The sequence below is a fragment of the Armigeres subalbatus genome, chromosome 3, assembly GCF_024139115.2.
Source record: "Armigeres subalbatus isolate Guangzhou_Male chromosome 3, GZ_Asu_2, whole genome shotgun sequence".
Taxonomy (NCBI): domain Eukaryota; kingdom Metazoa; phylum Arthropoda; class Insecta; order Diptera; family Culicidae; genus Armigeres; species Armigeres subalbatus.
The window spans coordinates 53,819,509-53,835,660 of NC_085141.1; the positions used below are offsets into that span (position 1 = coordinate 53,819,509).

The window sequence follows — 16,152 nt, forward strand, 5'->3', positions numbered from 1 at the left end:
GAATTAGATAACACTACAAAGAGTATTTGGATTGCCATGCTATTCGGTAAATGGCAAACTTAATAAATAGGGGAATTGTTCCGTTCCGTTGTTCTGAAAAAAAATCACAAAAATAAGAAACAAATCGAACACCTTTTTATTGCTTTGTTTTTCGTGGGATGAATATCGCAGCTATAAGATGAAATCCAGGACCAGTAACCCTACCTATAACAGGGTGACCTCCGAATCGGAAAAACGGAAAAAGCAAAAAAAGGCAGGAAATAATAAAAAAAATATCGAACCAAAAACCCAAAACCCAAATCAGGACAAAAAACTGGGAAAATATATTTCTTCATTTTTATAATTAAATCGTTTTATGAAGTTATTATATGACTTAGTGTATTTCTATTCCCGCTTGTATAAGGAAATATGAGAGCAAAATTACGTAACGCTCATGGGAGAGGGGGGTTGCTCGTAGTGTGATAATCCATACAAAAAATTTCAATGATTCATACAACAAATGGGATAGGGGGAGCGGAGGTTGAAAATGGACAATTTTTGCGTTACGTAATTAATGGATCTTTCCTGATGAAAATTAAAGCAAACATCAAAATGTTCATCATCAATAAAGTTAAATAACTTCCCAAGTAATCAAAAGTTCCTTTAAGAGTACGTTTGGCGCTTAAGCAGCTCAGTGAAGCTGATTAAGCGAAAAACGAACTCCTGAAGAAACTTTTGGTTACATGGGTTAAATGTTTATTTTGTTTGATTTATTATTTTAAAAATTAAAAAAGCAATAACTAGGTTCCAATAACTATGGTTATATACTGTTTTGCCTGCTACATTAGTACAATGAACCCATGGCTAGATGTAAATCGAAATATCATTTTCATTTTCATTCTGCAGCGTTTTGTGGGGCAATGAGAGCGCAAGTCAATCCAAGGCCGATAATAGAGAGGGTAATGGCAGAAGAGTCCTTGCAGACCACTTGAACGCCATGGGGTAGGGTAAGGATGGGGTGAAGTGAGGTACGGATTTGGAATCGACTCGACACTAATGCAAAATGAAATTGAATGCAAATGTCAATGATCAATAGTCACATAGTCAATGATCAAAGGCTAAAATGATAATTTAAAAAATTCTAGTACAGCGTTTTTCTTGTTTTTAAAAGCAATGTTTAAAATGCAATGACTTCTACTTTTGCCTTGGTAGCAGCTGATGTGGTTTGAAAGGTCACTTTGTCATATAGTTCAATTATAAGTTATTTAATTTGTTAGCTTTATGTGACCACATTGAAAATATAAAAAAAAAATTGCGTGCACCCGGTTCTTTTTGCCTTTCTCGTATAACAAAGTTGTACCGAAAGGCTATCATTTCACTCCGAAAACGCACTTTTTATAGAAGCCTCTGAGACCCATAGTGTTATATACCAATCGACTCAGCTCGACGAACTGAGCACATGTCTGTCTGTCCGTGTGTATGTGTGTGCACAAAATCTAAAGAAAACATTAGACAACTTTTCGTATAGTAATCCTTAACCGATTTTCTCGCAACAAGTTTTATTCGACAGAGGACAAAGCCTTGTTGATCACTATTGAATTTGATAACGATCGGTCATTGCGTTTAAAAGTTATGAAGAAAATGGTACACCGAACCATATAGGCCCCATATAAGGTTGGTATCTTAACTAATTGCGAGAAAGGCTAGGTGGATTAATCTGGGTTTTTTTTATCACGGGTGGGTTTTAGCTGATTATGACCTTTAGCGTTGATGAAACTATGAGTTAACCCCATGAAAAAATCAAAGAAAATTCAGGTGGTATTTAAAAGGCTTTGGAAAATTAGGTTAACCGGGAAATTAAAGAATACCAACCGTGTTAAAAAAATATTGGGTGTATTAGTGTTTTATTTTCTAACTTTTATTTATGCAGAATGAAAATTAATTAACTTTGTTTGTTCTGGGTTTAGGGTATGCGTTCGTCAAATCACTTTGTTTACCTAAGTCATTGTTTCGTCAATGTTCTTAAGCTGTGTTGACACTACAAACTCGATGTAAGATATATCATGTTAAAGTGGAAACTGTTAAAGAATTTAGTTTGTTCTATTATAATTGTTTTTGTCAAGGTTGCCTATATCTTTAAACTTTTCTAACAAGTACAGGGTGGCCACCGAACCGGGAAAAACAGGAAAAGCGGGAAAAAGACGGGAAATTGAAGTCACCAGGAAAAATAAAGCGGAAAAATTGGGAATTCAGGACATGTACCAGGAAAAAATAAATTTTCGTCAAGTTACATTCAAAACTCTTCAAAGTTTTTAATGAAGTTGATATAACAAAAAGATTTACCCTTTTATATTTATTACTCAGTCGCATTCCAGCTGAATTATATGATTTTAGTACATGGTATTGATGTGTGTGTAAAAATTAAGTAGATCTTTTCCCAGATCCAGTTTGTGTTGTCACTAGATCATTTTGATATCAATTTCGAGTGACATACATATTTTATTTAAAAAATCTACAAATCATTGAAAAATGGCCTATTTTTATACTTCGTGCTTTCGCTTGTAATATTTCCGCAACAATCCTGATGTAATAAAAGTTTATGATGGTGAAAGATATACTCTAAAATATTTTTTAACTTGTTACATATGTTCCAAAACTTTGAAAATTCCAACTTTCAAACTTTTCAATAATAAATTCAATATTTTATGTTGATGGATAGAACACTAAAAAAAGAAAATAATATTCTAGAAATCTAACATGTAAAATTAAATCAATTACGAATCGTATGTTCTGATTGCCCAGAATGTGCTTAAATCTATTTTCGAAAACAAAATAATTATTTTACAATGTTGTGAAAAGTCATATGAGAATATGTACATTATGTGGAAGATATTGATTTCAAAAATATATTTGAGATAAACACCTTCCCTTCGATGGGACTCAACCCCACGACCCACCCTTGTAAATTAATGTCCAAGTCGAATGGTTTAATTCCCGGAATTTAAGCAATTAACTTTGATTGAATCAAAATAACTATTTATTTATTCTGATTGCCCAGAATGTGCAATTTTATGTTGATCAGAAACAAGTCTTCGAGTGAAAGCTGTATTCAAATAAGTCGTTTTAAAATTTTGTGTTTTTTTTTTAGAGAAGCAATACCAATAACTTTGATGAGGTTATACATTGCTTTACATGTTCATTGCTAAGTTCTCTAAGCTAAAAACATCGAATTGATTTTATTTATTTTATAAGAGTGAATTATGTCTTTGCTCATATAATTTTGCGATAATTTGAAAAGCCTTATCAGTTACCCAGGAAGATATATGTTTAAATAGTCTGAATAAGAACAAACCGAGAGCTGAACATCAAAAATATTTCGACCATACTTTAAGATACCGTCGTTTGTTTTGACTCCAGAGCTACTTTGGATGTTTGATTTTCTAAAAAAAAATGAAACGAAAATTCCAAATTTGAAACAAAAAGTTTCCATCCAACTATCATGATTTCAAACTTCAGACTTTCAAACTAAGAAGACAGAACAACACTAGACTAGCATACGTTGCACTTTAGGTCTGTCAGAAACTTACGAAAGCATTTCAATCAAGAAAAAAAGTACGTAAGTTTTGCAACTAAGAAAAAAATTAAATTGTTATTAGGTGCTAATGTGGTATTAGTACATTGATCAAGTGCCAGTTGACACTAATTACATATCAACGAAGCGCACAATTTCAGTGTGACTGTTGATCAAAGCATTTCGCATAACATATTGTTGGTAATTTAATTTATTTACTTCAAAGTTTCATTACAATTTATCAGTTGACTCACTTTGATATAAAAAATGACTGGTCAGAAAATAAAACACCGAATTAAAGTCCAAAAACTATTTTTTCCACGTATAATAAAAACCGGGAAAATTTGACAAAATTTATCGGGAAAAGCGGGAAAAACCGGGAATTTGAAAATCGATTTTCAGTGGCCACCCTGTAAGTAGCTTAATCGTTGATTAATTACGGTGATTATCTATTAAGTTCTAATATAGGTCAGCTATAGGATTCACTTTTCGGTTGCAAACTTAAGCTTCATCGCGCCTTTGGCCTATCTATTTGTAAAAATTATCGAGAATGAAGCCGTTATAAGATTGTTCATATACCATCATTATAATGTGTGGTATTTTTTATTATTGCTCTTCGAAGTGAGGCATAACAAAATAAAACTGGCACCACATTCCCAGTTTTGAAAAAACTTCTACTCAGTGAATCCAGCGGTCGATTGCCTACGAACTTTGTATTTCAATAAATGCCTAGCTAGCTAAATGTAAGCGTGGCTGATGAAAATCACTGATGAAAAAGGCATCTGTCCGACTGCACTGCCATTCAAGGTACCAAGACACGATGCCCGTTGGATCACATGCAGCACATGCGTTAAATCAGTGCGCCAATATCAGATATGTGACGCAGCACCTAACAAAAATAGTCAACATGTGATACCACCACGACAGGATATGTCTTTGGTTGCCATATCAGTGCTAATGACGTAAGCCCACCCATCGCGGCAAGATCACATATCCGAGGATAGGGCTAGATGTAAATCAAAATATCGAATACTTATTTTGAAAGAGAGAACTACGTTTTTCCACACGTAATTCTGCGGAACTGTTAAAAACGGGTACCTAAGAGGATCTTCTCTCTGAAGTTGTACATATTCATGATTCAGTTGTTGTTTAGTGCTACTCAATGAATCATGTATACAGCGCCGTAGTGTGTGGTTGGCCACACCAAAATTGTGGGGGGCGCCAAAATTCTGAATTGGGCTACATGAAATAATGACTTGACAAATTATTCTCAAATTAACTGATTCAAAGTATTTCAAATCCATATAGCCTATATTGTTTTGTTTGCGACTAATAAATCCAAACTGTTTTCAAATAATAGAAGTAGTGATAAAGAGTTTGTGTGGATTTGAGATAAATTCTCTTATTTTATGTAGGCAAACTATTTGAGGTCCGTAAACGGGCCATTACGATCCAGTTTGATTCAGTGACATTTTCGATTCCATTACACAGACACACCAGAAAGCCGTTGAATATTCGATGAGCAATGATATTATGCATCCCAAGATAAACACTCAGATCGTGATCATCTCAATCAGCCTCCGTTGAATTGCGCTGGAGCGCGCCCATTTACTTTACACACGGCGGCTATTCAACTATGGCAACCCCATTCGGCGGCTTTTTAAATTAAACAGCACAGACTCACACCCTGTGTAAAAGCTTATGGGCGCGCTGCTGCGCAATCTTTGCTTGCGCGTTATCACCGCGAAGAGTTGAGCGTTTAAGAAGAGCGCGACAATAATTTGAATTCGATCTTTTCTATTGGGCTTGTATAGTCTTGTAGAACTTTAAAGTGAATATTTAAAATGACGACACACGAGAATCTGCATCGAGAGATTTTAGTAATGATAGCAACTGACCTTCTTTAAATTAAAATTTATTGGTCCAACCCTGTCTAACCAAATCAACCAGAGACATCAAACTAACGACAGACCAACCCCAGAAATTTATATAACTTGATCCTAATTGGTCCGGAGTAGGTTTTTATACGACTAGGTTAAATCGATAATCCTGCCTTCTACTAAATTCACTTCAAAGTTGAGTATTACAAAGTTGAATATTTAGTTAATATTGACTTCCACAATAGTTCTTTCAAACCACCGATCAAGCCACTTTAGAGATGGATTTTTCTTCATCAATAAGTCTAATGGCGATTCAGAAGGTCTTTTCAGTCCACTCCAAAGTAGGGTTTTTCTTGATTCGACTAGGTCGCTCCGATAATGATCCAACCACCGACCGGCACATTTGAGAGTTGGATTTTATTGGAACCATTAGATCCACTAGTTCATGAATTCACAACCACGCACTACTGGATCTAGTTTTTTTTTAATCATTTCCGTGGGCTCTACGGCCTGCTTTTCAACTTGGCGCTAATCAGTCAAGCGATAAATTAGTTCAAAATAAAACAAATCAGACAGTTTTTGAAACTCTTACAATATTTTTATTGCATTTTATCGTCTATATAATACAATGGAATCTAATTTATAGAAAAACTAGCGAAAAATACCCAGCTTTGCCCAGCTGACCCAAAATTGTGTACTAATTTCCCCGTTAAATTCACCAACTTTTTGTGTATACAAACCTTGCGAATCTCAAAACGAATCGATTAGGGAAAAAATCTTGCAAATTGGTCAACCCGTTCGCGAGTTAAATCGTCAGGAAGGAAATCTCAACTCATTTTTATTATATAGACTAGCGAAAAATACCCAGCTTTGCCCGGGTGTTTGTGTTACAAATGTCATATACTGAATTATTTGCAGCACCGCACTCTAGATCAATTTCCGTGCTATTGTTTCGTTTTCCTCAACAACTGACCCAAAATTGTATTCTACTGTTTTTTTTTACCATTTCCTATTAAATTTCTCCAGCTTTTTGTATATACAAACCTTACGGATCCCAAGACGAATCGATCAGGGAGAAAATTGTGCAAATCGGTCGACCCGTTCGTGAGTTAAATCGTCAGGAAGGAAGCCTAAACTCATTTTTATTATACAGAAGTTTCTAGGAATTCTTTGGATTTTTTTTTCAAGGCCTTACAATTTGAAAAAAAATTAATTTCCGGAGGAATGTCCGAATGGATCCCCACAAAAAGTCGAAAGAATTCCTTCCCGTAAAAAAATAACCTTATATATTATGGCAAAAAACCATTCGAAAATACATATATTCTTCATTATGCCACCTAATGCATGATCCTATATCAAAAAGCTAATAACATTCATAAGTTAATGAAAAGTATAAGTTTCGGAATGTATGTGTCTAATGTAATGTATAAGTTTTTTTTGTATACATATCATTAAGCGCCTGCTTTAACAAAAAAGTATTAGAAATCTTAATAATAAATAACATTAAATTTTTCTACGTGTTGATGAAGTTCTGAAGAAATTTCGTAGGAACTCCAAAAAGAATTTCTTCCTAGAGCTTCTGAAGACATTTTTTCAGGAATACATACTGGAAAGAAATTACTGCGGCAATATTTTTAAAAAATTGCTAAACAAATTTCCGCAGAAATTCTAAAAGAAATCAAAGGAATTTGAGTGATTTTCCTGAAAAAAAATCGTAGCTTTTTCCAAAGAATTTTCCGTTGGAAATACGATCAAAAAAGTAATTTCCGATGGCATTTCTAGAAGAATTTCCGAAGGGATTTTCGAAGAAGTCTTGGAAGGAATTTTCGAAGAAATTCCCAAGACGCAAGTATTTCTTAAGGATTTTTTTTAAAGATTTTTGTATAGGAGTTTTTGAAGGAATATCGTGAAGCTTTTCCAAAAGAATTTTCTGGATCTCTCTCCGAAAAAAATCCCTGAAAGAATCCCTGGGGAAATTTCCGAAGGAACTCTTGGTGGAATGCACTGAGAAAGAGAATTTCGGGAATTCAGGAGTTCCTTCCGCAATTTCTGTAGGAATCCGTTCGGAAATTCCTAAAAGAAATTCCGGCGGAATTACGGGAGCCGAGGGTGTGGAATTTCTGATGGAATGCCAGGAAGAGCTTCTGAAAGTATTGCTAAAGTTTCAAAAAGCATTCTTGAAGGTATTTCTAGATTCATTTGCGGAGAATTTTTGAAGAAATTCCTTGAGGGGAAAGAATTGATTCACGATGGAATTACTGGAGGAATTTTTAAAAGTGTGCCCGAAATCATTTCTGGATGACTAAGCGAATTAATTCCTTCCTTTTAGGAAAAAAAAGTCTATAGAGGATTTTCCGAACGAACTTTTGAATAAATTTTTGAAATATCACTTGGATGAATAATAGAGAAATCCACGAAGCAACTCCTGAAGTAAACTCTCAAGGAATTCTTGAGAATATCAGAAGAAGTATTATGATGGATCAGCTGCAGGCTCATAACAGAGTTTTGTTTTACTACTATCCGGATTTTCGAAGAATAAATTCCAGGCAGAATTTCCGAAGGAATGCCTTTAGATGTTCCTGAACGAATTCTTGCAGGAGTTTCTGAAGTAATTTCCAAAGGAATTCCCATAGAAAATTCTTTCGTGGATTCCTTCAAAAATTCAGAAATTCGTTTAGAAATACTTGTTCAAAATCTATTCATGTTGTTCTTCGGAAATTCCTTCTAAAATTCATTCGTAGATAACTTCTTAAATACATTTGAAAATTTCTCTAAGAATTTCTTCTAAAATTTCTCCTGAAAAAAAATCTCCTCTCTAGAAATTCTTTCGGGAACTTCTTCAGGAATAACTTAAAATAATTCCTCCCGTAGTTCTGCAGAATGAAGAAAAAATGTCAAAAGAAATCTCCGAAGGTCTATTAAAGGAATCCGGACAATCCGGAGGAATGACCGAAGGAATTCCTAAAAGAATTTTCGAAAGAATTTCTGAGGGTTTTCTGAAGAAATTCCTGATGAAAATTTCGAAAGAACTTTCTTTCTAGAGTTTCCTAGAAATTCCCAAATCAATTTCCGAAAAAAATCGATAATTAGTAATAGATAGAATAATATAATGCGACTCCATATTTGTCGCTCGCTTGCGAAAACTTTTGATTCTGTAGGGGAAAAGGGGTAAGATCGCCATATGGGGCAATACAGCTAACGTTAAGGGAGCATCCATAAATTACGTAACGCTCAGAGGGGGGGAGGATTGCCCGAAGTGTGACAATCCATACAAAATTTTGAATGATTCATACAAAAAGTGTGACATAGGGGAGAGGGGGGTTAAAAATGGCCAATTTTTGCGTTACGTAATTAATGGATCTTCCCTAATTATGACTTAAGTAAGCATTATAATAACATTCTTATTACGAACGATGGTTAACAATAATTTTAAAGGGCTATATAACTGAAAACGCACTTTGGCAACCTTACTTGTTCTTGAAATATTGATTTGAAAATGGTTTAGTTAAAATTCGAATTTTCTTATAATTTTATAGTTACATAATTTAAGGATTGAAGCCTAAATTACTCATTTTCAGCACAAATTGATATTGTCCAAGGATTTTATAAAACTATAGCCAATCTACAATACTAATTTAAGGAGATTCACAGTAATTAAGATCGACAGGTTATAAATCTTTGGATATATGTCGGCTTGGGGCGGTATTGCCAATTGTATTATGAACAAGGTCATAAGAGACCCCTAACCTTTGAATGCATTTCAAAAAAGATCAAAATAGTTTCTGCGTGAATTCGAGATTATTCAAAACAAAGGATATGGTTTTAATCGTAAAAAAAAATTTTAGGCAAATTCTGATATTGTCGTAGTACCAGTGGTCAAGAAATCAACAAGGAATACGACATTTTTAAGCGAAACATCATTTGAACATAATCCATAGAAGTGCAAAAAATGTGTCCCCTATTCTAAATAAATTTAGCACACTTTTGATGTAATTTTTGGTCCTTGCTCGTCTTGCCCCGAGGGGGTGGTCATATCGCCCCATATGATAAATGTAGGCATCATAAAAACACCTTTCTTAAAATCGGTTCATAAGATACTGATACGTCATTAATCAGTGTTCATTGATACTTATGTTAAAGACGGGTCATCATAAAGGTGTTTCATGGACAAATCAGCACAATTTGAATGAGTGTCACTATTTTACTAGGGTTACCGCTTAGGATGGCCATCTTGCTCCACTTTCCCCTACTTTATCGTACATTGTAAAAAATACTCCCTTCCACTTTGAGCTCAGGTCGAAACCTATTTGCCACGAGTCATCATCGAACAAACTATACAAAATTTAGTATAATGAATCAAATGATGTCTGTTTAACAATCAGTATTGTGAAGCAATGAGCATAAGAAAATATTTTAGGAGTATTAGTTACAATAGAATATAGTTATAAGTTTTTTTTAATGTAGTCTACACTATGTTTGACGAAATAAATTAATAAATGGAAATTACGATGGTCCTCTTAGGTTGATGCAACTGAGTCCGCTGACAAATGCGAACTGTTTGCTGCAAAGTTCAACATAACTAAATATTTCTTCTTATTTTTTTCAGAACTTGCTGCTAAACCGGAAATAACAATCATCCCACAACCACCCAAGATTGCACCCCTGAATCAACCCGTCGAACCGGTCCCCATGGAAGCAGATGTTGCCACTGAAGACGACGAGGAGGAAGAAGACGAAAGCGACAGCGATCTGGAATTCATCATGCCCAAGCCGGAAGACCCCTCTGACGATTGTACAATTGTGGAAACCGATTCGCCGCAAAATTCGTTCACCCATGACCCAACTCCTCACAAGCCGCAACCAAATGGAAAACACCAGGAACAGCAGGAGCTATTCATGCGGCAGTTGCAGCAACAGCACCTGCAGACTTTGCAACTGCAACATCGTTCCATGGAAAAGATGCGACTTTATCGCGGTCAGAAGGGCGAAAATGGAGACAGTAATGGAACGTTAACGATCGGTAGCGACCCCGAGGATCATGACATCGGCTCACCCGAAATGTCGATGGCTCATGGAAGGTCGCTTTCGCAGGATTCATTTGAAGATCCGAGTGGCATCAACAGCCACCTGAACTCATCCAGACAACCGGCGAGACGTCGTGCCCGAAGAAAGAACCTAGCTACGGACGATCAAGCCGAGGCGCTGACCGAGATGTCAGTTCGCGGGTTGAATTTGTTCCGCTATGCCAGCATTAGCGACGGAGTTTACCAATGTATGGAGTGTGCTAAAGAAAACGTGCAAAAAACATTCAAGAACAAATACAGCTTCCAGCGTCATGCCTTCTTGTACCACGAAGGTGCACAGCGAAAGGTCTTCCCCTGCCCAGTGTGCAACAAGGAGTTCTCCCGACCGGACAAAATGAAGAATCACCTCAAGACGACGCACGAATCGTATATGCCCAAGTCGGACCCAGTATACCCGATGGGTTACATCGTGGGCGCCGGCAACGAGCCGAGCCAAATCCCACCGAACCACACCACGGCCAAGATCGAGTCGGTACTGAACGCCATCCAGCTTCAGCAACATCTCAATTTGCAGAAAGAACTCCAGAGCCAGCACGCTAAGTTGCAACTACAGCACCAACAACTGATCTCACCTTCCAAACTAATGGACAACGGCAGTGTGCCAGCTATCGTTGTGTCCGGCGGCAATCACGGGCCGCAGTAGTTCGTTTTACTAGATTTCCAGATGCATTTTACTGCTTTAGTCTATAATATTGTGTTTTTTCGAATATGTTGTTTTAGGACATGCACTGATATTTACTAAGGCTGCCACTAGTCTTCCACGTGCGCGGTGCTCACTCGCATAGAACTGTAAATTAGAAGCATTTAGCACGCAATCGGTGAAGGCTGAACTCGTTTGATTGTGACCGACATTTCTGGTCAACTGAATGATATCTTCAAAGTTGAGGTTCCTGGGGTCAAAACAGTCTGAATGTTTTATAATTAGCACCGGCTTTAATTCACCAAGTCCTTCTGAAAATGTCAATATACAAAGTATGATTATGGTTTACCAATTTCTTTAACAAACTTCAAACCCTAATTCTCCCATTGTAGTATTTTCCATATAATCTGGATAATAGTCTAGGTATGAAGTATGAGTAAATTCCATAACATGCCAGTGGAGATACTTTACCAAACAACATTCATTTATGTCTGCATTTCAACATCTTGCGTATCGTATACATTTTTGTGATTAATGGTCTCAATACACTTTTGTGCAAAAATGTAAAAGAGAATTACATTATTTCATATAATTCCATTGCACTTACGTGTATCACTAAACGATAGATCACAATACAACGCAACTTGCAACCTCAAACGAGTTCAAGCGCTGTCACGCGAAAACACTCACAACTGCCGTTCGGTTGCGCGATGTTCAGAACGGACGCCATTTTTTATGTTTTATTTAGTTTTATTTTAATTTGAACGCATAGCGGTGCTCTGGCGCAACCATTTCGTACCACTATCGATCACCACGTGTGCCTTATTGAACTACTGAACTCGCTTTTACGCACCAGTGAAGAAAATATGTAATACAATTTATAATTTCAAAAGCAACATAAGACTGTCGAGAGGAGGTTTTGTAGTGGTTACATTGTCATGATTGAAAAAAGCACAAACTGAAGAAACTGAATGTGGTGAAGGCGAAGCATATCAATGTCTCGATTGGATCTGTTTTACAAGTAACCGTGTTCTATCTGAAACACAATTAAGAAATAGATTACATTTCCGATCTCGTCATTAACTAAGATTAAATTTTAAAGAGGGACAAAGACATGAAATACATCCTAAAAATACCCCGTTCGCGCTTCAATAAATGATATAACAATCTAATTGTACTAATGTTCATTATCCATTTATATTAAATTATGATACTACAAATAAAACATACGCCAATCAGGTAAACAGTAAGAATAACAATAAATGTTCTTTACAACAATTCTCTAATCTGCATTTTTACATCTAATCATTTACGATAGCTTGCTAGCATAAGTGTGAACAATAAATCGATCTCTTTGAAAAGGAGTAAAATTTGAACTGATGCGCATTGCTCACAGCGATGCCAGTGTCTAAAGTAATAATGACCCCATCGAGCACAAATAGCATTACGTTTATTCTAATGCTTCTTAATTTTAAGAAAAACAGTGAAACCTCTCATAGAATAGATAATCGTTTATGGCGTTCTGGAGTCAATCGTTCCAAGAGTCCCGTTCAGGTACACATATAAACTTTTAGTCTGTAACCCAGTTAATACACCATACCCGTACTAGCTAATAGGAGTGGACTGCAACGTACATTTATACAAATAAGTTAAAAATAAAACTACATACAATCAAACAACAAACTGTGACCCGCGCGCACAGTAAAACTGTTTGTTCAAAAGGCCATCATGTATCATATAATGCACAAAGATCTATTGTTTCGGTTAAGAAAATTATTTGTTTGAATAATAAATGGTTTAGTTACAAATGCGTGAATAGGGATGAGACTAAAGAAGACAACTAGCTTTACGTATTATGAGTCTGAGTGATTACGTTAGCTTTGGCACGCGCACACACTGTTTACCTACCTTAGCTAACCACTCGTACAATTATATTGGCGCAAGCTACGCACACACATGGTTTGACTAAATTCACCTCTGGTTGATTTTCATTGTGACCGAAATATATAAATTTATAGAAAAATAAAAACATTGTTTTATTGTACTATTTAACATTTCCCTAATTGTAATTGCTGGTTTCTGTTGATTGCGAAGTGAAAATAACCGTTATATGTATTGTTAGAACCTCCGTTGACTGCGTGGTTGGCGACGTGTAGCCATGGACCGAGCCGAATGGAGAAGACTCTTATATACCGCACAGGGCACTTCTCAACAGGCCACTGAAATTCAGACTCTGAATAAATGAATGTATTGTTAGAACATATCTCTGGATCAATCCGGTTGGATCTGCAAATATTTCACAAACTCGTGAAGACAGCCTCAGTCTTCCTGACTCGTGCTCCCATCCATGTCGATCCCAATTCAACCATCCGAGACGCTATCAGTCTCTGTCAATATATTCAACGCCCTCGACCCCTCTACCGTCCGCCCGGCTACCGAAAAGCCTAATCGGAGTCGGGCAAGATGATGACAATGACGACTGACGATTGAACAAAGGGTAGGTACAGTAGTTTCAACAAAACGTTGCATTTTGTCACCGTCTTGTCAACCTGTTGCCAAAAAATAAACTTGCTGTCGAGAGTCAAGTCAAGGTAGTCGGCCCTCAGGCGTAAAATATTTAGGGGAATTGGAGTGGGGGAAAATGATGACCTGGGTCTTCGCCGCGTTAATACAGATCTTCCAGCTGGTGAGGGATGTTGTGCGCATTGGAGCTCGCTCCGCTGATTGAAACCCGGAATGTCCTTGTCGACAGATAATTTTGATAATTTTCACCAGGTAGCTGGGAAGATTGTAGCGTTGTAGTTTGTACACCAGGCCGAATGCCTTCTCGACATCGATCAAGGCCATGGCGGATGTTTTAGAGACAGACTTGTTCCGTCTCGGGTCAGTTGGTGTACGGTTGATCGACCGCGTCAGAAACCAAACTGTTCCTCGAGCAAGATGCTGTGGTGTTCGGCAGACTCAAGTAACCGTATGTGAATCGCCAGTCGGTCGTCAAGCTCATGCACCTCAGGTTCAGTTCAATCGAAGTTAATTGCCTATTATCCGAGTATTGGACCACCCGACTTGGACATTAATTTACAATATTCTGAAAACGCAGATTTGAATATGTACATCATGTGGAAGATTTTTATTTGAAAAATGTATTGGAGTGGTTCAATACTCGGGTAATAGGCAATTAACTTTGATTGAACCAAAGAATATTTCTTTTATCTCAAATAAACATGTCAATAGTTTGGTCTTATTTTTGACTGCTATTTTGGTTTCTCTGAGACTTCCGGAACCGATTGCTTCTTGTAAAAGCACACCCAACCGGCGGTTGTTAGATTTTCTAACAATTCTGTATAAGAATCTACCAAAACCTGTATAAGAACTGGGCATATGCGAAAATGTTAAATTTTCATTCAAAAAATGTAAGAAAAGCTTACAAAATTGTTAGATTCTTATACAATATTTGTATAAGAGTCTAGCAATTTCGCATATGCCCAGTTCTTATACAGGTTTTGGTAGATTCTTATACAGAATTGTTGGAAAATCTAACAACCGCCGGTTGGGTGCAGTACTGCAATTTCTCATTTTTAATGATGTGGAATAAGCTCCATCATCCCCTCGTAATATTTTCAAGTGAATTCTCATTACACGCTCTTAGTTTTTATACACATTTGCTGGGAAATAACACTTATACTATATTTATATATATGTTTATGGAATATATTTAGAACAATCGATGTTTCTTAAACCGACAATTATTTATTCTATTTAGTTCCACCACAAAGGGTGGGTTCAAATTGAGTAGTGAGTGGAATAACAAATGAAGATATTTCAATAACCACGCTTATTACAGCTTTCTTTTCGCTTTAACCTTTTCCTATTTTATCTTTCATTTCCAATAATCATCACTGGTATAGCTCTATTATATTGGTTCTAGCCTGGGTGGTGCGGATAGAATCGATTTGGTTGTCAAACTGAAGCCAAAATTTTCTATTGTGCCGGAGCCAAACATTGAAGATTGTGGTTATGTTCGTTTCTGATCTAATATTGAGAAGTATTGTTATTATTTTGGGAAAAAATAAAACTAAACTTTATTTGAGTTTTGTATTCTACGTAACAAATATTCTCACATTATATTTCGAGTGGAAAATTAGTGGGAATGCAACTAAAAAGCACTCGTTACGAAATTTCACGAGATTCAGCAGCTGAATAGAGCATGAATGTATGTAAACAATCGTAAAGTCATGTAGAGTCTAGCGCATTTGTGTGCCCTCATGCAGCGGGGAAAGAGAAATTCGAAGAGCGGGAATTTTTTGACAGCCAAGTATCTGCAAAATAATTTTGTTTATGGGAGTGATTTCAAAATATCCCTCTGCTAGCTTGAGCGCAGAAAAACGGCTCTATCCGCAGCACCCAGGTTCTAGCACTCGCTAAACCCGAAACGGACGCGAAATTGTTTCCATACTCATTCCATCACCTTTCATGCCTATCCTAAGTTCAATAGTTTTGTGCATTCGGCCTTTCGTGAATTCGATCTATAAGAAAAGAATTGGAAATATCGGCACTTATCCGCTAGGTACTGCCAGTGTTGCCTCCTTTTCATGAACACAAGATATCGAGCCACATCTTCGAACCCTTACTAGTTAGGTGTTTTCGGCGAAAATATTCAAGTTGTCGTGATCTGACTATAGTAATTGTAGATCTGACCTGGGTGGTGCGGATAGAATCGATTTGGTTGTCAAACTGAAGCCAAAATTTTCTATTGTGCCGGAGCCAAACATTGAAGATTGTGGTTATGTTCGTTTCTGATCTAATATTGAGAAGTATTGTTATTATTTTGGGAAAAAATAAAACTAAACTTTATTTGAGTTTTGTATTCTACGTAACAAATATTCTCACATTATATTTCGAGTGGAAAATTAGTGGGAATGCAACTAAAAAGCACTCGTTACGAAATTTCACGAGATTCAGCAGCTGATTAGAGCATGAATGTATGTAAACAATCGT

At 36.5% G+C, this 16,152-nt stretch overlaps 2 protein-coding genes across 5 annotated transcripts in view; one reads left to right on the top strand and one right to left on the bottom strand.

Annotated features, from left to right (window-relative positions):
• Positions 1–13,183, top strand: part of LOC134226666 (protein tramtrack, beta isoform) — a 66,399-nt gene extending 53,216 nt beyond the window's left edge. Inside the window, exon 4 of the mRNA XM_062707582.1 lies at positions 10,037–13,183. Within this exon, the coding sequence (XP_062563566.1) occupies positions 10,037–11,157 (1,121 nt within the window). The 3' untranslated portion in view covers positions 11,158–13,183. The remainder of the gene's footprint in view (positions 1–10,036) is intronic.
• LOC134226667 (general transcription factor IIF subunit 1) overlaps positions 1–16,152 on the bottom strand; it is a 95,207-nt gene that overhangs the window by 4,742 nt on the left and 74,313 nt on the right. The gene's annotated exons all lie outside the window — the stretch shown is intronic.